Source organism: Camelus bactrianus, chromosome 3 (genome assembly GCF_048773025.1).
Source record: "Camelus bactrianus isolate YW-2024 breed Bactrian camel chromosome 3, ASM4877302v1, whole genome shotgun sequence".
Classification (NCBI taxonomy): domain Eukaryota; kingdom Metazoa; phylum Chordata; class Mammalia; order Artiodactyla; family Camelidae; genus Camelus; species Camelus bactrianus.
In genome coordinates, this window is record NC_133541.1 from 28,804,315 (window position 1) to 28,824,359 (window position 20,045).

At 43.9% G+C, this 20,045-nt stretch overlaps 1 protein-coding gene across 5 annotated transcripts in view; it reads left to right on the plus strand.

The window, feature by feature from the left end:
- Positions 1 to 1,215: 1,215 nt before the first annotated feature.
- OSMR (oncostatin M receptor) overlaps positions 1,216 to 20,045 on the plus strand; it is a 52,003-nt gene continuing 33,173 nt past the window's right edge. For 3 of the 5 annotated variants that reach the window (XM_074357299.1, XM_074357302.1, XM_074357318.1), the window contains exons 1-2: positions 1,216 to 1,812; positions 15,668 to 15,753. In XM_074357299.1, the coding sequence (XP_074213400.1) occupies positions 1,253 to 1,812; positions 15,668 to 15,753 (646 nt within the window). In that variant the 5' untranslated portion in view covers positions 1,216 to 1,252. Of the gene's footprint in view, positions 1,813 to 1,969; positions 2,109 to 15,667; positions 15,754 to 18,432; positions 18,619 to 20,045 lie in introns of those variants that run through there. The other 2 variants (XM_010957113.3, XM_045518186.2) reach the window with 2 other exon arrangements.

Sequence of the window (20,045 nt, forward strand, 5' to 3'; positions counted from 1 at the left end):
GAGGAGAAGTATTCATCGTGCTGCCGCTAGAGACAGGCCTCCTAGGTAAGTTCCCCGCTTATCAAAACTGCCACCTACCCATCTGAACTGCTCTGCCTCTTTCTTCAGTTTCTCCTTGACCTTTGTGTAAGGAGGCCAATTTAGAATTTCATGGGGTAGGGTGGGGGGGGGAATCCCTGAGGTTGTGAGTAAACCAACAGCGCCAAATTTTTTGCAACTTAGTTTCTTTCAGTTGTTATCAGAGCCCAAAGTAAGTTAAGACTCACCTTGTAGAAATTCTTCACACTCAATATTTTTTATTTGGCACCTCCTTTTCTCTAAGAGACATCCCTCTGAACTGTTTCTGCAAAGAAGAAATTAACTTTTTTCCCACCAGCGAAGTACAGAATCAGAAAGCCTTTCTGCTAACCCTCTAAGATCTGGTTTGACAGAAGTTCCATAGCTATGCAGATGGCTAAACTAATGGATCCTTTAAAACTCTCCAAGTAATGAGAGGTGTGACAAAGGACCATACATTTCTTTAGACAAAAGTACCTTTACTTCATTATTATCAGCTATTTACTATATGCACCACAGTCTTCGTGGCACCATGAGATATTAAGAGTTTTTATGCCTAAAAAGAATTCTTTCCCTGGGATGACACTGAAAGGAGCAAAAAATGTGGACAAACATGAAAGTAATATTTGGGCTGATTCTGACATTATTTGGAGCCATGCAGTCAATTCAAGAAGTAATTCTAAGATACAATTCATGGGTGATCCTTCTTGATCACTATTGGTTCCCCTCCATCCCAATCCTTGCCATCTGCGGCACTCTGCAATACCCGAACCCCACCAGGCTCAGCTGACCCGGAGCTAGGACCCATGGACATCTCTGCCCAACACTGGGGACCCACGACTCTCCTCTCTCAGTCCAGGGCTACCACGGTAGCAGCATTATTAAGATGGTTTCCATACCAACTCCAAAGTCGACATGGCTTTAGATAATCCATCTAAAATACGTGTTTCAAAGGTCCTGTAGTTGAAACATGTATTTCAAAGCCTGGGTGGCATTTCTCAAAGGAAAAGTAAGACGTGTTGCAGCACACACGGTTCTTTGTGAAACTAAGGTTTCAGGGCTGTTGCTGCAGGCGAAACTGTGTCTGACAGGACGTTTCTAGAGAGGAACGCGACCCAGAATCTTAGAACTCTACCAAACTCATTTTATTGCTCTGAACGCCAAATGCAAACAGTCCGAAGTTTGCCTAGGGAGCATGTCTTTTGCCCAAACATTTTCCTTTGGGGAGAGCAGAGATTCTGTCTCTAGGTTTGGGACAACAAGCTGCCCAGCGAGACCCCACCGGCCTCCGCGATCGCTCGGCTGCCCTCTGGGTCCCGCGGGGTGGCCGGCGGGGGCAGCAGCGCGGACAGGGGCGCGATGCCCAGCTGGCCGAGTTTTCGGTTTCCACTTTTCCTTCCCAGGCCTCGCCCACTTCCTTTCCCACCGGACCGCGCCAGGCCGCGGAGTCCAGGGGCCGCACCTCAGCAGGGTCCCGCCCGCTTTTCCCGTGGACCCCAAGGAGGCGAATTCCTGTGGGTCCAGGAGGGCCAAGAGAGCGCAGCGAGACGGGAAATTGCAAAAGTCCTCAGCCCTCTGCCCTCCCCCGCGGCTTTCCCGTAACTCCCGCCCCTGGGCGCGCGCCCCGCAGCTGATTCATAGCCCGGGCGCGGGGCCGGCCCTGCACGTCCACACACGCGTCCGCGGCGGCCTCGCACCCGCTGCTGCCGCGCCGCCGAAGAGTCGGCCCGGCTCGCGGAGCCCTCTGCCCGCTGGGTGAGTACCTGGCCGCCCGCCCGCCTGCCCAGCGCCTCCCCGCGCCCCTGCCGGCCGCGGCCTCCGCGCTCGGGCCTCCCGCGCCCCGCCTCCCTCGTTGGCTTTTCCGACGGCGAACCCCGGGGACACGGGGAAGAACCCTACACCTTTGCCGGCCTTTCCGGGCTGGACGCGGACCGGAGCTCAGCCGCCTGCTCCTCTGCTCGGCGCAGCCTCAACCCCGCGTCTTTGGCTCGGGGGTTCCCTCTGCCCGGAGACGGCGCTTTGAGGGGTCTCGCCCGAGGCCCGCCTACCTGGTGCGTAACGCAGGGATGCTAATTCTCTCCAGAGCGCACGCTGCCGGGGCCACCGCGGCGGCCCCTACCCTGCTTTTACGTTCGCCGCCCCACCGCCTCTGTCTCTGGTAGTCGGGGAATGTTTGTTGAGTTACAATTCCCATTTGATCAACTTTGGCCTCTCTCCCAGCACTCCACCATGGGAGTTCATTGCTGTCCCCAACCGCCTCCCACGCCCCTTCCACTCACCTGACGGAGCCACTCCTCTTGCAGTCGGCGGTCTCCTCCACCCCCTCTCCCCTTACACCTGAAGTGGGAGGCGCTCTCGCGCAGGTAGAGCGGGAAATCCCCGGGATGCGGGGGTGCCTGGGACACACTCCACGCGAATGGAAGGGGCACCGAGTTGGCCGGTTGAGCGGTGGGAGCCTTGCATTTGTAACCGCCCCACCCCTGACCTTTTTATAGACAAATCTCTCCTAGGCAAAAAGCACGGAGGGGTTCAAGAACTCCTCTGAGACCGTAGAGCTGGCCGAGGTGGCGCTGGCATCACGGAGCCCAGGGCTTTGCCCCTCAGAGAGCCCTTCCCAGCCTGTCCTTTATCCACTCACCCACGCATCCATCCATCCATCCTGCCTGCCTGCCTGCCCCTGTGATGGGAGGCACAGCGCTAGGTGCCACTGAGCGAGGACGCCTGCTAACCGACAAGACTCTGAACAAGTTTATTCTCCAACTCAAGAGGCGTCATCATAGGCAGAGGATACGATAGAATTGAATGTGGGAATTCTTCTAGCTCAAATTAAATAAGACACTTTGGGTCTTATTCCCAAATCTAAACTGACTTTGGGGTTAGGGTCAAGTTAATTTATGGCCTCAGGCTCCATTTCCTCCTCTGCAGAATAATAATGGTTCATACTTACTATGAACCAGGCGCTGTTCTAAGTACTGTACATATGCTGGGCTGTTTAAGCTTCGCCAGTTAGGTAGGTAGTAGTTTTGTCATTCTCTTTATCAGTGAGAAAACTGAGGCCCATAGAAGTCAAGTAACTTGTCTGTGGTCACACAGCTAGCATGGGACAGAGTCAGGATTTGGTTTTGGAGTCTGCTTATAATCTGTGTTGTGCCTCCAACTCAAGGACCCTTTTTGGAGTGACACCCACCCCCTTCCTGTGCTTCATTATTGTCCTAATTTGTCTCTCTCCTGGGATGCTTTAAAATCCACTCAGAGACTAGAAGCTGATGGGCCCCAAACAGTCATACTGGCCAGAGGTTCCCAAACTTCTGTGTCTCAGAATCATTCTTGGAGAGTTTCAAAGCACGAGACTCCAACCTCAGCTACCTACTCAGAATCTTCAGGGCATGCTTAGTTTGGCATCTCCCCTGATAACATTCAGTACTGTTAGAATGCCTCCAATGGCAGGAAGCTCACCACCTGGCATTTCATTGCTGGACAGAGCTCACTCTCAGCTGTAACTTGCCTCCTTGTGGTTCCAGTTCTGCCTCCTGTGGTCCCAGCAAATGTGTCTAAGCCTTCTGTATCAAAGGCCACCTTGAGAGAAAAGGGCTGGTCTTAGGTGTCCAAAAGGGACTGAAGCCACACTGAGGAGAACACTTACACACTGGGTTTCTTTAACCCCAAAGACCAGGAACCCCTACAGGGGTGCACAGAGGTTCCAGAGGCTCTGTTGTTTCTGGTAACCATTTTGTCCTGAAAAAGGCACCCCATCAGAAAGACTATCATGGTTTTGAAAGAGGGATGGGTGGTAATGCGATTTGACAAGAGGAAGGAGTGTGTTTTCCTTGCGGGAACTGGGCTGGAGCATTGTTGGCTCAGATAGAAGGAAAACTTAGTGAGTGTCATTTTGCTCACTTACGGGAACAGTGACCCCTGGCCCTCCTTTCCCTGGGGAAGGAAGTGCACTTTGATTTGAAAAACAAAAAATGTGAAATGGGGGAATATAAGACAAATAGAACACTGTGAAAATACCTTTCACTCCAAGCAGGCTTCCTGGTAGCTGCATAAAGCGAGTGCTTCTTTTCCAGCAGCTGTGTCCTTGCTTTCATGACCTGCTGTTGGTTTTCAGCATTAATTTACTCAAGGTTGTCTGTATTTTCATTTTACGCTTTAAAAATCATACAAATAATAAGCGAATATGTATGGAATAAAATGTAGAAGTACCTTGGTTCCACCTACTCCCACTCAGAAGAAGAAAGGTTCAGGTGGGCACCTACCATTCCCAGATATTTTTTCTTTCTATCCATTGGCATAATATGTATATACACTATGTTTTAGTGTATGCAAGTGAGATCTTACTATCATCATGCAGCTTACGTTTTCATTCCCAAGTCTTAGAGATCTTCCACGTCTGTACGTCCCTCTTTTGTTAATGGCTATGTGTTATTCTAAAGTAGAAATATTTATTCTTATTTAAAGTAGAACTGTTGATAAATCTTTTCCCTAATTGGTGGACATTTGGGTTGTTTAAAATCATTCAGCATTAGCAACAGGACTTCAGGAAAGAATGTGCTTTCATTTTTGTGCTTAAGCCTGAGTATTTCTGTGGAATAGAATCCTAGGAGAGATATTCTTGAGTCAAAAAGTTTGTCCATTCTTCATCATGATAGATAAAAACCCTTTAGCTTGCACCACTGACCCATCCCAGATACTAATTTAAACGCAGTGCATGAGAATCAGTTTCCCTCATCCTTCCTAACACCAGCTATTATCTTTTTTTTTTATTTAAGTTTTTAAATCTGGTACATGAATGAAGCCCAATAAGGCATTTTAATTTGCACTGTGCCGATTGCACTACTGCAGTTGAACATCTCTAAATGTTTATGGGTCAGGTTGTCTCCTGTGACTTACCTGTTCATGTCCTGCACTCAATTTTCTATTAGTTGCTTTCCTTTATTTCTATTGATTGCAGAAGCTCTCTGGGTATTCGGAATCTTCATCCTTTGTCTGTTATAGCTGAAGCAAATATTTTTTCCTAGTGTAATTCTCTTTTTTCCCAAATATTTTGTTGTGGTAAAATACATAATATAAAATTTATCATTTTAATCATTTTAAGTGTACAGATAGATCTGTGTTATTAAGTACATTCATATTGCTGTGCAACCATCACCACCATCCATCTCCAGAACCCTTCATCTTGCAAGACTGAAACTCTGTACCCATTAAACAGTAACTCCCCATTCCCTTTCTGCCCAGCCCGTGGTATCACCATTCTACTTTCTGTCTCTATGCATTTCGCTACTCCAGCCACCTCATGCAAGTGGAGGAATCGTATAGTATTTGTCTTATTCTGACTGACTTACTTCCCTTAGCAAAATGTCCTCAAGGTTTATCCATGTTGGAGCATGTGTCAGAATTTCCTTCCTTTTAAAGGCTAAATAATATTCCATTGTATGCATATACCACATTTTGCTTATCTATTTATGATGCTTTTGGTTTTAACTATCTTTGGCGGCACAGAAGTTTTAAATGTTTGTGTAATCAACTTTGCAATCTCATGATTTCTGTGTTTTGTCCAGCTTAAGAAGGTCTTTTTCGTCTAAAAATTATTTTTTAAATTATCTTATTTTCTTCTAATACTTCCATTATTTTGCTTTTTACATTTAGCTCTTTAAAATATCAGATTTTTATATAAAGTAAAAGTAAAATGTAACTTTTTTCTTAAGTTTTAAGCAGTTGAGCCAATACCGTTTATTTAATCATCCATCTTTTTTCCAACTCATTTGAAATTTTGTTTCTACAGTAAAATAAATTTCTATTTATACAAGGGTCTGTTTCAGGACTCTGTTCTGTTTTGTTGGTCTATTTTATCTCTTCTTCTGCCAGTACCACTTGTGTTAAATGCTGCAGCTTGATGATGTGCTCTTACATCTAGTAGTATATATTTGTGCTTTTTACCCCCAGAACATTTTTTGAAATGGTACTCATACATTTTCTTTTTTGTATAAACGTTACACATATCTTGTCAAGTTTAATAAAATCCTGTTGGGATACTAACTACTGTATGTAAAATAGACAGACAACAGGGTTCTTCTGTAGAGCACAGGGAACTACATTCAATATCTCATAGTAACCTCTAATGAACACGAATATATGTATGTAATGTGTATGACTAAAACATGATTCTGTACATCAGAAATTGACACAACATTGTAAACTGACAATACTCCAATAAATTTCAACCAAGAAAAAAAAAAAAGAATGATGGGAGAAATGGGGAAAAAAATCCTGTTGGAATTTTTCTTAGGATTTTCTTGGATTTAAAATTGTCAGTAATTTATTTATGCCTTAATGTCCATTCTAATATGAGCTCCACCCATGGAGAAAGAAGTGTGATGTGATTGGGGAGGGACTCACTTGGTTTCAAGCTCTGGATGTCAATGTGGACAAGTTACTTATTATAGCCTTTCTTAGCCTTAATTTTTTTTTTAATCTTTGAACGAGAATAATAATCGAATCTCTTTTAGAGGACTGTTGTGAAGATTCAGTTAATAAATGCATGTAAATCACTTTGCAAAGCACCTTGCCGGGAGTTAGCATCCGGTACATGCTAGCTGGAGTGGTTTTCATTTTTTTCTTCTGTCCTACTATGGGCTCTGCAGTGTTTCTATTTAGAACAGCACCCAGTAAATCTTCTCCTTTATGTATCGGTAGTGTCCTGGGAGACAAGAACATGTAATAAATATAGAATATAGTGGAGCTTCTCAAACTTCAGTGTGTGTGTGCATGACCTGGGGATCTTGTTTAAATGCAGATTTTTATTCCACACTTTGAATATATAGTCTCTTACTGGCATTTAAAATTATGCTGCTAGTGATAGTATTTCCTGTTGGGGTAAATGTGACTGGTATAACTTGTAAATTGCTTTCTTTTAATATTATATACTAAAGAACTGAAGTATAGTTTTGCTGTTTCCTTTCTTCCTTCCTCCCTTCTTTCTTTTTCTTCTTTTTCCTAAGGAAAGAGGGTTAGTGAGAGCACCAAATATAATAACAAATTCTTAGATCTGAAATCACTGAGACAATGAACTATGTGGATTATTTAAAGCTGTTGACTTATAATGAAGACAGCCCCATAAAATATATTCAGTCTGAATATGAAGTGTAAGTCAACTAATGGGAAAGCCAAGATTACAAGTGTCTTAGCAAAGAGAAAAACATTAAGACATAAGGAACACTTGGAAAACGTAAGATAAAAAGAACTCTTGGAAAGCATGGAATGTGGTTCCACTGTGTGAGAACGCAGTGCGTGCCAGCTCTTGAGAAGGTGTAAATCATCAGGAGCTACGCTCTCCTGTGAGTAAATTGCACACACATCACGTTATCTCTTAGTCACATCTTTCTACTCTCAGTCTTCTTAACAGGGGACTTTGAGCAAGTTAATTTCATAATGCCTAGTGTGCCCATCTGTCCAAAAGGACATTGGTTACTTTCTGTGTTTGAAAATGCATTAGTAAAGTGCCTGCATTTTCTCAGGACTTGAGAGATCACACTTTTTATAGAGAAACACATAACCCCCTCATGGGGTACTTAACAATACCTAATACAATACCATGCTACAGTACCTAAACAATACCAACCTTTTTGCAGGTCCATGTGACAACTATGGGCAGATTTGAATCACAAAAACACTTTGACTCCTTTAACCCTGTTGGAATATATGACTTAAGTGCAGAAATAATGGAATCGCCACTATTTTTACAAGACTGAACCCAATATATGTAAAACACACGTGCTTTAAAGAAGGCTTTACGTGGCAGAACTTCTCGCCAGAGTTATCCATAATTTCCCTCATCCTGTTCACCCTCCTTCCCCTACCCACGCTTTGGTAACTGTTTGTAGTCGGTTATGTCTTTTAGGGCCAGTGTGGATCCTTCAAATAGAAGGAAGAAGGAAGCAAGGTAGAAATAGATGTGCAAGAGAGCTTTGGGGAGAGCACTTGTGAGGGATAAAGGGAAAAAGGAGCAAGAACAGGCAGAGAGCACCTTCAAACCCACTGCAGGTCGGACCCCCGTGAAAGGGGATGGGAAAGAAGGAAGACTGAGAAGGAAGAGCTTCCAGCTGCAGGGCAGCTCTGGGAAAGTTTTGGCCCGGGACGGGGAGGCTTTGGTCAAAGGTTGTCTATGAGAGGATCCCCATGTCAGGTGGAGGAGACTTGGCTTGATCATTGGCTGGAAGCAGCCTTGGGGGACTGTGGGCTCTGGCGTGGATGTGCAGTGGGTCGGAAGGTGACAGTGGGTCAGGCTGTCAGTCAGCTGTGCTGTGACTCTGAACGGGAACTCTGAGTAGCACAGCTATACAGTTGCCACACTTCTCCTCCAGAGGTGGTTTTCTGCACACACTCTTCTGAAACTTACGTTTTCAGTCAACATTTTTTAGACATTTTTCCACATTAGCACATAATTCTAGTTCATCCTTTTTAACAGCTTCATAGTATTCCTTTATGGAAATGTGCCATAATTAAAGTTTCTACTTTCTTTTGATGGATGTTTAGATTGTTTTTGTTTTATCCTCAATAAAAACAACATTACCATGAACTGAGGACAAAATTACAGAAATAGTATCAAAGGTAACATACTAAAAATTTTAATAGATATTGCCAGATTTACCTTTTTAAAGGTTGTGCTTTTTGGCCATTAATGAGTAGCAATACCTATTTTTTTAGACTCTTACCAATGCGAGGTATTAAGACCATTTTAAGAGTCATACACAATTACTGTTTTAACTTGCATATATTTAATTGTTAGTGACAGTGTCCAGTTTCTTTTTTCTCTTTCTGGTTATTGAAGTTTCCTTTTTTTGTGTGAATTGTACAATCATGTCATTTGCCAGTTTTTCTACAGAGTTGGCTTGTCTTTTTAAAATTGATTTCTAAAAGCTGTTTATATGTTAGGGATTGTAACTGTTTGTCATAAGTCTTGAAACTATTGTTCCCAGTTGGCTTCTGGACTTATAGCACTAACATTTTTTTAATGTTTAGTTAATCAGTATAACAGTCTTTATTGCTTCTGGTTTCATACCATGCTCAGACAGATTACACAAATATTCACCTATGTTTTATTCTAGTAATTTTTTCTTCCATTTTTATTGAGGTATAATTGATATACAGCACTCTAAGTTTAGGGTGTACAACATAGTGATTTGACTTATATCCTTCATAAAATGATTATCACAATATTTAGTGAATATCCATCACTAATATAGATACAAAATTAGAGAAATAGAAAAAATTATTTTCCTTGTGATGAGAACTCTTAGAATTTACTCTCTGAATAATTTTCATGAATAGGATACAACACTGTTAACTCTCTTTATCATGTTGTTCATTATGTCCCAAGCATGCATTTATCTTATAACTGGAAGTTTGCACCTTTTGACTACCTTCATCCAGATCCCCCTACCTCTCCCCCACCCCTGGCCTCTGGTAGCCACAAATCTGACCTCTTTTTCTACTGGTTTGTTTGTTTTTGAAGTATAGTTGACCTACAACACTATGATAGATAGTCCATAGGACACAACATAGTGATCTGATATTTCTATACATTTCAAAATGATCACCATAATAAGTCTAGTCAGCATACAAAGATATTACAATTGTTGTAATTGTTGACTCTTTTCCCCACACTATACATTTCATACCTGTGACTCATTTATTTTGTAACTGAAAGATTATACCTCTTAGTCTCCCTCACTCATTTCTCTCCACCCCAGCCCCTCCCATCTGACAACCACCTGTTTGTTCTCTGCAACTGTGACTCTGTTTCTGTTATATTTGTTCATTTGTTTTATTTTTTAGATTCCACATGTAAGTTAAATCATATAATATTTGTCTTTCCCTCTGACTTATTTCACTTATTGTAATAACTTCTGGGTCCATCCATGTTGTTGCAAATGGCAAGATTTCATTCTTTTTATGGCTGAATAATAGTCCATTGTGTATATATATATATATATATATATATATATATATATATATACACACACACACTACATATTCCACATCCATTTATCTATTGATGGACACTTAGGTCACTCCTGTATCTTGACTTTTGTAAATAGTGCTGCAGTGAACATAGGAATGTGTATATCTTTTCAAGTTAGTGTGTTCATTTTCTTCTGGTAAACACTCAGAGGTAGAATTGCTGGTTCCTACGGTAGTTCTATTTTTAGTTGTTGATAATCCTCCATACTGTTTTCCATGGTGGCTGAGCCAATTTACATTCCCACCAGCAGTGCACAGGGTTCCCTCTTCTCCACCTCCTCGTCAGCATTTGTTATTTGTGTTCTTCCTGATGATAGCCACTCTGACGGTGTGAGAAGATATCTCATTGTGATCTTCTTTGCATTCCCTTGATGACTAGTGATGCTGAGCATCTTTTCGTGTGCCTGTTGGCCATCTGTATGTCTTCTTTGGACCAATGTTTATTCAGGTCCTCTGCCATTTTTTAATTGGGTTGTTTGCTGTTTTGATGTTGAGTTGTATGAGTTCTTTGTTTATTCTAGTAAATTTAATGGTCTTGCATTTGTATCTTTATTCATCCTGGACTTTATTTTGTTGACGGAAATGAAGCAATATCAAGAATGATCAAATTAACATTAATTGGATTTACTCTAAGTAGGCTCTCATAATCTCACTTGGTCCTCATGGCAATCCTGTGAAGCAGGTGATTTATTCTCAGCTTACAGAAAAGGAGACCGACGCCTGGGTAGTCTAGGTAACTTATTAAGTGCCAGAGTAGGGATTTGACCCTAAGTAGTCTTATGTCAGAGCCCCTGTACTTGACCATTACAGCATCTTTTTCCCACACATGTCTGGGCTAGTACATTATTCCAGGACCATTTTTGAGAATAATGTATCTTTTCTTAAATGATTTGAAATATCATCTTACAGTATTTACTGAATTCCTATGTATTCTTTGAGCCCAGAATAGTCTTTGGATCCAGGTTTTCCATTTTCTTCTTTGACTTCACACATCACTTAGAGACTCAGCTTTAATCCTAGAGGAAGTCACAAATTCCAGGGCTCCTTAATTGAATATTGCTTAAAAAAGGAAATTAGTTGTATGTGAGCCAGTTTGGTCTCATAAGCAGGACTGACCTTACAAAACTGGTAGAATATTTAACTGAGTAGGTTTAGAGAACAAGGAAGAAGTGCTTGGACCCGGGGCATCCCCCCCACCGCCCCCGTGACAGATACTTGAGGAGGAAGTAGTGGTGGAACAGCAGCGAAACCTTGTGGGTGATCAATCCTATGCTGTAATGGTGGAGGCCCTTTCAAAGGGGCTCCCGAAGACAAGTGGCAGAGCTCTTCAAAAAGAAACAAAACGAACCGAACCTGAGAAATGTGGGGAACCTCCAGGAAGTGACATGCAACTTTTGTCTGCACATAGAATTCTTTCACAAGGTGCACACAGCCGAGCACACGTCCTGTTTGAACAGCTTCTTTCTTCAAAATAGTATTAGCACATGACATCATCAGGGCACCCAGCCAGTTCTGAAGAGTTTGGCAACACACCCAAGTTCTTGGGAAGCAAGTGACTGATTAAGCTGCTTCTCATGGGGGTTATTTATGGTGGAGAAACTTCCCAGGAATAAATATTTCAGTAATGACAGAACAAGAAGTGCCAGTGAAAAAGGACAGGCTTACATCCTTTTCAAAAGCTGGGTTTTCATTACACAGGTAGTATTCACACTGAGGGGTGTGCCAGGGCATCTTCTTTTTGCAAAGAGACACTGTTTGAATGAGAAGTTCTACAAAATGAATGAGTGATTTTTCTTTTCCTTCCTCTCTTTTTCTCCCCAAAGAAGGAATATCAATGGAAGACTCTGACTTAGGCAATATTTGGCCACAGAAAAAGTAGAAGGTCCTGAAAAGGAATCTATTTGAATTAAAATAAAATTGAAAGCAAAGAAGAGAGAATGTAAGAAAATCAGTACAAGTGTTGATTCATTTATTAGATATTGACTGGGTAGCAGCATGTTCTGGGCAGACAGCGGGGAGTAAGATCCAGGCCTGTCCTCAAGCAGCTCGCAGTATGGTGGACAATGATGGAGAAGACCTGAAAAACAGAAGTGAACAGGTCTGAGAAAGGACCAAGCAGTGGTGCAGATGAGACAGGAGACCCATCTTTTCCTTTCTGAATTCTGCTGCTTCAGATCTCTCTGACTCCCTTTTCCTGCTGGAAATTGGACGTGGCAATGCTCCTCACTCAAAGTTGTGGAGAGAGAAAGCTTGCTGAATGAAGGAAGAGGCTGGGTGGCTTCTTCCAGGCCAGAAGCAGAGGTTTGGAGGAAAAACGCGCGTCTGGGGAGAACGTGCCACGTGGCCGGCTGATGCTGAGGGACTCACCAGCCCTTACCCTTCGGGTGACGTAGGAAGGCCTGGTCTAATCCTGGGCCAGTTTCAATCTGCATAATGGGATGTAGAGTAGGGTGTGGAGCACCCCAGAGTTTCATGCTTGGACCTCTCTCTCTTCTCTGTCTGTGCTCTTGGAGATCATCCAGGCCTATGGCTCTAAGTACTATACGTGTGCACTGAGGAAGCTGGGGTATGTACCCCGGCCAGGACCCCTCCCACGAACTCCACACTATGTATCCAGCGAGCTACTTGACATCTCTGCTGGGACAGCAAGTAAGCATCTGAAATATAACATGTCGTAAATTGGGTCTTGACAGAGCCCACTAAATCACTTTTCTGCTTCTCTGTTAATGGTGATTCCATTTTTCCAGGGGCTCAGGCCAAAATTCTTGGATCCACCTATGACGTCTCACTCTGTCACCACCCTGCACATCCTGCCAGCTCTGTCTCTAAAATCTCACTCGAATTTCACCACCATTCCCGCTGCCCTGCCGTCACCCTGGTCTAAGCCTCCCCTGCACTATTGCCGTGACCTCCACCTGCTGTCCCTCCTGCCACTCTTGCCACCTTCAGGATCTTCTCATTAGAGGGTCCTTCCTGTCCAGTATAAGTCAGACCATGTTACTGCTTTGCTTAGAACTCCCCAGTAGCTCCCATCTCACTCAGTAGAAGCCAAAGTTTCTGAAGTGTTTTCCCTGTCTGTTCTCCCTCCCTGTGTGCCCTCTGGTTCATCTCCCATCACTCACCTCCTGGCTTATGCCAACACCCGTCTCCATGTTTTTCCTTGACTGTGCCCAGCGCTCTGCCACCCCAGGATCTTTGCACAGTCCACTCCCTCACCTCTGTTCCTGGGAGACAGCTGCCGCACTCCGAGTATGATAACTCGAGGAGGACTGATGGAAGCGATGTGGGAGGGGCCACACGGGCTGTGAGCAGTCACCTGGGGCTTGGAAGCAGGTGGCTTTGAGCCCTTGGTGTCTGTGTTTTCCCCACAGCATCAGGCTCTGTGCCATCAGGAAACTGTTCCTGCAGCATTTCCCAAAGAGGGCTCCACGGGACTCTCTGGGATGTTCATCCCTCTGCTGACTCTCATTCTGCAGGTTTTGATGAACTTTATTGGTTTTACAGAAGGTTCTCAGACAGCAGCTAGGACTCGCAGGGCTTCTGCAAAAAGTCCTGAAGTGTCTGAGGCCTGAAACATCAGGAGGGCGGCTGCCTGGTCACAACACTAGACACAGTCACTTTGCTCTGTGCAGGCAGTGACCACTGTGTTCCAGCTGCCACCCATCCAGCATGTGTAAAACTGTGCCCCTCAGAACTGATCAAAGGAAAACCAGGAAATGTGAGTGGCTGCTGGAGCGAAGGTCCTCAGCCTCACAACCTGCCAGGGGTGAGACGGTGGGGAGGGGCCAGCTTCCAGACAAGACTGTTTCGGTGATGCTCAAAGACTGTCCTGAGATACCCAGACCCTAGAAATTCACCCCTCGTAAACACTCACATCTTTCAATTTCATTCTACCACAACTTGTATTCTGTAGTTTCTGGCTACCCTCAAGTGGTAGGTTGCCTCTAACTTCTAGTTTTAAGTTTCTCTGCCCCATGACTTGTTTAATTTTTGCAACATGTTAAGTATTTGATTTACTAGAATGCCACGTTTTTAGAAACATCTTAAATAGTCTTTCAGGCAGAGAACACGAGACAGCATGCATCTCACCCACTGAATCACCTGCTTCTGAATCAAGGGGATGAGCTCTCCTCACAGTGGTGGCTCTTTGTTTTCCTCGGGTGACATAAATTTCAGGAGGATGGGATGGATGTCTAAATGCACGGTGAATGTCAGACGTCTCACTTTGGATTTGCCTTTGCCCTCCCTTTGGTTCTGAGCAGAAACCATTTTCTCTTGGACCAGTTTGCCCTCCTGGCTTTGATATTCAGTTGTAACAGGAACGTTTCTGAAGTCGGCAGGAGAGATTTTAGCGCAGCATGAATGACCTGTCACCAAAAACAGAAGTAGCAGACAGCAGTGCTTAAAAGAACAGGAATAAAAGTTGTTGTTTGCAGACTTTGGCTCATATGTAAGCAGGTTTGACCACCATCCTTGAATGGCTTGATTTACCCTCTTCCTGTCTTCACTGTTGTCCCCATGTCTTGTAAAACGCTGTTTAAAGAAAATGGAGGGGGTGGGCAGTGACAGTGGGTGACCTGGTTCACTGAATTTCTAGCTTTTGATGAAGCCCAGGTGACCAGACAGAGGCAAAAGTTGACTTTGAATTTTTTGTTGCTTCTCTCCATGATGATTCAGAGGTTGAACTAGAAAAGTGAAATTCAGCGCTTCCCCTGACTAACACGTTTGTTGCTAAGCTGAGAACATATTAGCCTTCTTGAGGTCATCCAGGCTCATTCTTTGTGCCCTCAGATTGTCCCATGGTCAAAGGACCTGATGATTCAGTGAAGTGCTTTGGCCTGTAGTCTACAACCCTCTTCCAAGGCCAGGAAACCCGGAAATTATTTTGAACAATGAAACTGTCTCCTGAATGAATGTGCTCATTTTTCTCAGGTGAAATTTTAATGAGGGAAGAATGGAGATGACTCCCTCACAAAGAATTAGTTCAAATTTGGCTCTTCTGAGACTATGGCCATTTTTAAAAGTATTTACCTTGTGTTTGTCTATTTTCTCTTTCTTTACCCACCTTTGCTTGGTCTGAGGAAGTCAGTGGATGCTTTATCTATTGCCACACAGCCTCAGTGGCACATCTGGGAACATCTGCTCTAAGCTGGGTGTGGCTGGCTGCTGGCTGCTGGAGGCTGGCCCCGGGCTGGAGCAGCTCCGGTGACTCAGTTCTGCCTCCTGTGTTGCTCACTCTGCTCCTGGGTCCAGGAAAATAGCCCAGAAATGTTCTTCTCGTGTCAAAGTTGGGAACACAAAAGAGCGAAGAGAAATACATAAGGTGTCTTGAGGCCCAGGCTCCAAGCTGGAACCCCATCACTTCTGCCTCCTTTATGGGCCAAAAGCAAGTCAGATGGGGCAGGGGAATAGACTCTTATGGTGGGGGGCCAGGGGACTCCAAATTCACATGACAGGGGACATGGATGTAGGGAGGACGGGAGAATGGGATCCTTTAATGCCACTGTCTTCCACAACTGGTTCACAGAAATCTGCTCACAGCTAAAATTAAATAAAATTGTTCTTCTCTGTAATTTATCTTTTTCAGAAAACCAGAACCTATGGCCCTCTTTGCAGTCTTTCAGACATCATTCCTCTTGGCACTGCTGTCCTTGAGAGCTTACCAAAGTGAAGGTAAGATGTGGAAAGAACAGTAAAGAAAAAAAAATCACAAAGGGGAAAAACAAGGTAATTGGTGCTTTGGAGAAAGCTGAACAGGTCATTCTTCTTTGGAAATTACTTGGAATTGGTGAGTAGCAATGACCACCTTAGTCTTGACCTTCCTGATCTTGGTGGCTCATTTAACTAAGTTTCCCCTTAACCCTGATTTCCTGGTCAGTGCACTGGTCACTATGGCACTTGCCAGTGGACCTGATCCTGTAGAATTTCATGGTCAATCTATGGTACATGGCCATTACCAGAGGAGCTCCTTCTGTGTTTGCTGGGTAGCGATGGGGGATGCCTGACCAGTGTTAGCCGCAAGGTTAGAACAAATTGTGATGTCCCACAGCTACACTCATGGAGAGGCTATTACCTGCAAGATGATTAATGCTAAGTGCTGAAATGCTGTTTATGGGTAAAGAAATAGTATTTGTCACTTAGCTACTCCTCCAGTGAAGTTATTTTACCACAAATCAACTTCGTAAATAAAGTCAGTGAGCATTTAACACCATTAAAATATTTATGGGTACTTTATTCCTTTGAGACTTGAGAGAGTTCCTGTTGGTTTACAAAGTTTATGCCGCTCTCACCTGTGTTTGGTAAAGTTTTACATTTTCCTCTTTCTATGTTTATTCTTTGCTGTGTACTCCCTTTGTAACAGAGGCTACAGTCGTGTGCTCGTAGTAATTACTCACACAATTCCTGTCCATGGATTCCTGAAAATAATGTTTGCAAGAAATAGCCATAGGATTTTTCTACTTCCCTTGAAACTCTGTTGAAAAGCTATTTGGAAATAAAAGGGAGACTTTGCTCTGATAGTTCTGGTGGCTCAGTTCTGTCTGATATTCTTTGGTTCTGGGTTTATTTATTTATTTTGGTTCAGGGCACTTGAAAAGATGCTACTTTTACGGTTTCATGACTTCTCATTCTATTGACCTCACTTGCTAAAATCTAAGCATGACACAGCCGGGCTGAGTGGGTGATCTGTACCATCAGAATGTTCTGCTTCCCAGACAGACCCATGGCCCCAACTCCAGGAGACCCAGAGAATCCCAGACTTGCAACTCCAAGCTTTTGGCCCAGCTCACTTCCCTAATGAAGTCTCATTATCTGATCCAACAACTATTTACTGTGTGCCTCTGCTTAAAAGGGACTCTGTTCTCGGAGCAGGCTCTGCTGCTCCCCCTCTCAGCTTCCTTTTTCTAGATCAGACTTGCATTTACCTGTTTTTCTCTCCTCCAGTCTTTGTTTCTACTTCCAGCTTTCTCAGCTAAGCATGCCTGCTTTGCTCAGTAATCCCATCTTTTGCTCACCTGCACTTCTTGTCTCAATTTCTGCTGCATCTAACGCAGTACCTACTAAATGCCCACTTAAACCAGTGGGCATCCCACTCAAACTCCCAGGTCTGAGACGCCAGCTTCTCCCGACCAGTGAGACAGAGCCAAGACTCACTTCCCGTCAACCTTGGCTCACCTCTCCATCAGCCAGAGATCATGACTGTAGCATTTAGATGTGTTTTCTTCTAGTCTCTTGTGTGTATGGATGTACAGACAGAGACAGAGATGTGAATGTGTAGATTTTTTGTCTACAGAAGTGAAATTATACTATATATACTGGGAGTATATTAGATCATATACTACAATATAAGATACAAGTATATAAATCTTATGTAAGTATAATATATAATGTATAATATATAAATATAATACATAAATACATAAAGTTATAATATTATATACTATAATATAAAGTTTATATAGTACATAAAATATACTTTTACAGTATATATACTTAATACAGTATATATCATATAAAGTATATATATTATGTGTAGTATAATATATATACTAGGAAATTATAGTATATATTCTTATTAAAGTGTATATATATTAAATTATTAAACTGTATCTAAGTAAAGTATATATACTTTAATAAGTTTAATATATACTTATTAAGACAATCAGTCTTAATAAGACAATCACACCCATGATGTGAGTTTTTACCTTTGATGTTAAATGTTCTTCTAGCGATAACATTATATTTAATGGCTGCATGGTCTGCCATCTCATAATGGACCGCAGTTTACTTCTTTAAGCAGTGTTGGGACCAGACAGAGAAACTGGGTGGGGAGAGTAGGAGGACCATCCAGGATTAAACCCAGGGCTGTCTGGTTCCAAGCCTGCCCTTTTTGGCCACACTGTGGTACAGTGTTACAGAGACTTGGCCCAAGGGCCAAGAGCAGTGGGTTCTGGTTGGGTTGTGTGTCCTTGGGAAAGTCACTCCCCCTTTTTTAACTTCAGTTTCCTCATCTGGGATTAAACTGAACAATCTCCAAGGGCTCTTTACCTGTCTGCCTTTCCAGGGCATTCACAATTTCCCAAGGCCGTCCTAGGTTGCTTTTGACCCAGCCATCTCTGACTGCTGTCTATCAAATACCTGAGTCACTCGAAGCTCGCCGAGAGCATATGTCAATATAAAGAGTTCCCCTTTCATCTGAAGCATCACACAGTAGCTCTCTTGAGCTTCCAGAAGTCGAGTTGGTACACACGGTGACTCACTCATTCAGCACCAGTCACGGAGTGTCTGCCCTGTGACAGGTGTGTTAGTCTTGGTTTCCACGAGCTGAGTAAGATTTCGTCCCACCTTGTTCAGCCCACAGTCTGCGGGGAGGCAGCACAGGGCAGACTGGGACAGCATGCAGCGACCAGGGCTGAAACACGGGGGGAGGAAAGCAGCCGTGGGGAGAAGAGAACCCCCAAGAAGGACAAGCCGTTGGTGAACACCCTGGAGACTGCGTGGCGATCCTGCGCTGTCCTTGGATTCCCACACCTACCACGGGTAAGATGTGGCGCCAAGTGCTGGGGACAAGGGGCCATTCAAAGGTGCATAAGCCTCGGCCTCTGTCCTCCAGGAAGTTTGAATCTAGAGTGAGACCGACAGCAACAAACGACCATACAGGGGAGATGGAAGGAGGGCTAGGCGAGGTGGGGTGATTCTCCAGACACCCTGCTTTCTCCGGTGCTGCTGGATCCACAGTTATTAAAAAGATTTCACCCCCGATTCCATGAGGGATCTGCTCTTTCGTCTTTCCAAAGCTCCCTTTAGTCAACTGAATTAGGCTTGGAAGATACAGGTTTAGGAAGAGGATGAATAACACCTGTTGCCTTTAAAGAATTGAGAGATTTTATTCACAAAGGAGATAAAATCCCTAGCCAAATAACAATAGAAAATGACCACCTTGTGTGGGCTTCGAGTGTTCAGGAATTCCAACTTACTTCATTTACCTTCGAGTGAGTGGGGCCTGATAAATGATTCACTGTGCCCAAACTTGTTAAGAATCAGAATGCTAATTTATTAATTTTCCGTGGGAAGTGTAACTGGAATGATAACTAGGGACCCAGCCTTTTGGTGCAGATTGACTTAGAAGACTAAAGTATGCATTCTGAAGTGGCACCATGGTGAAATGAGTCAGATATCTTAAAGGAATATTTCTTTTAAAATCTAACATAGTATATGGTTCTGAAAGTATAACTGAGAAGGACCGGATGGAGCCTTCTGGGGGTGTGGGGGACAGATCCCTCCCCCACAGCCTCTGCTGTAGGTCATCTCTGAGTTATCTATCCAGATGATAGTAGCTCATGCATATTTCCTGAGGCTAAAACCATCACCAGATGGAAAGAATTAACTACCTGATGGTCGTGAGCATGTAGCCCCCGGACCTTCTGGCACCTAAGGATTGTTCACCTTCAACCGTCATCAACCAACCAGAGAATTGTGCACAGCTGATCACCTGCCCTGGGCCACCCCTCCCTCAATTGGCCTTTAAAAATGCTCAGCTGAAACCCTTCAAGACTTTGGGGTTTGTTTGGGCAGGAGTCTCATTCTCCTTGCTGGGCCTTGCGATAAACCTTTCTCTGCTCCAGACTCTGATGTTTCAGTATTGTTTGGCCTCACTGTGTGGCAGACACGCATGTTTGGTAATAATTCTAGCAAAGCCAGCCAGGAGTCTGTGCCCGCGGCAGATCAACCCCAGCCAGGGACAGCCCCTTCCCTGGGTCCCCAGCAGCTGCCTGAGCTCATTTTGCTCCAGGGAACTGGGAGGGACTATTCCTGGAGCACTGGCCATCCCAGGGCATGAGGCTTTTGGGAGCCAAGAATTGTTTGGAGCTGCGGTCCACATTTGGTATCACCTTGGCGTGAGTGGCTCCAGCTTGCACAGGCTGGGCAGTGAGCCGCTCTGGGCTCACTATGAGCCACTCTGGGTC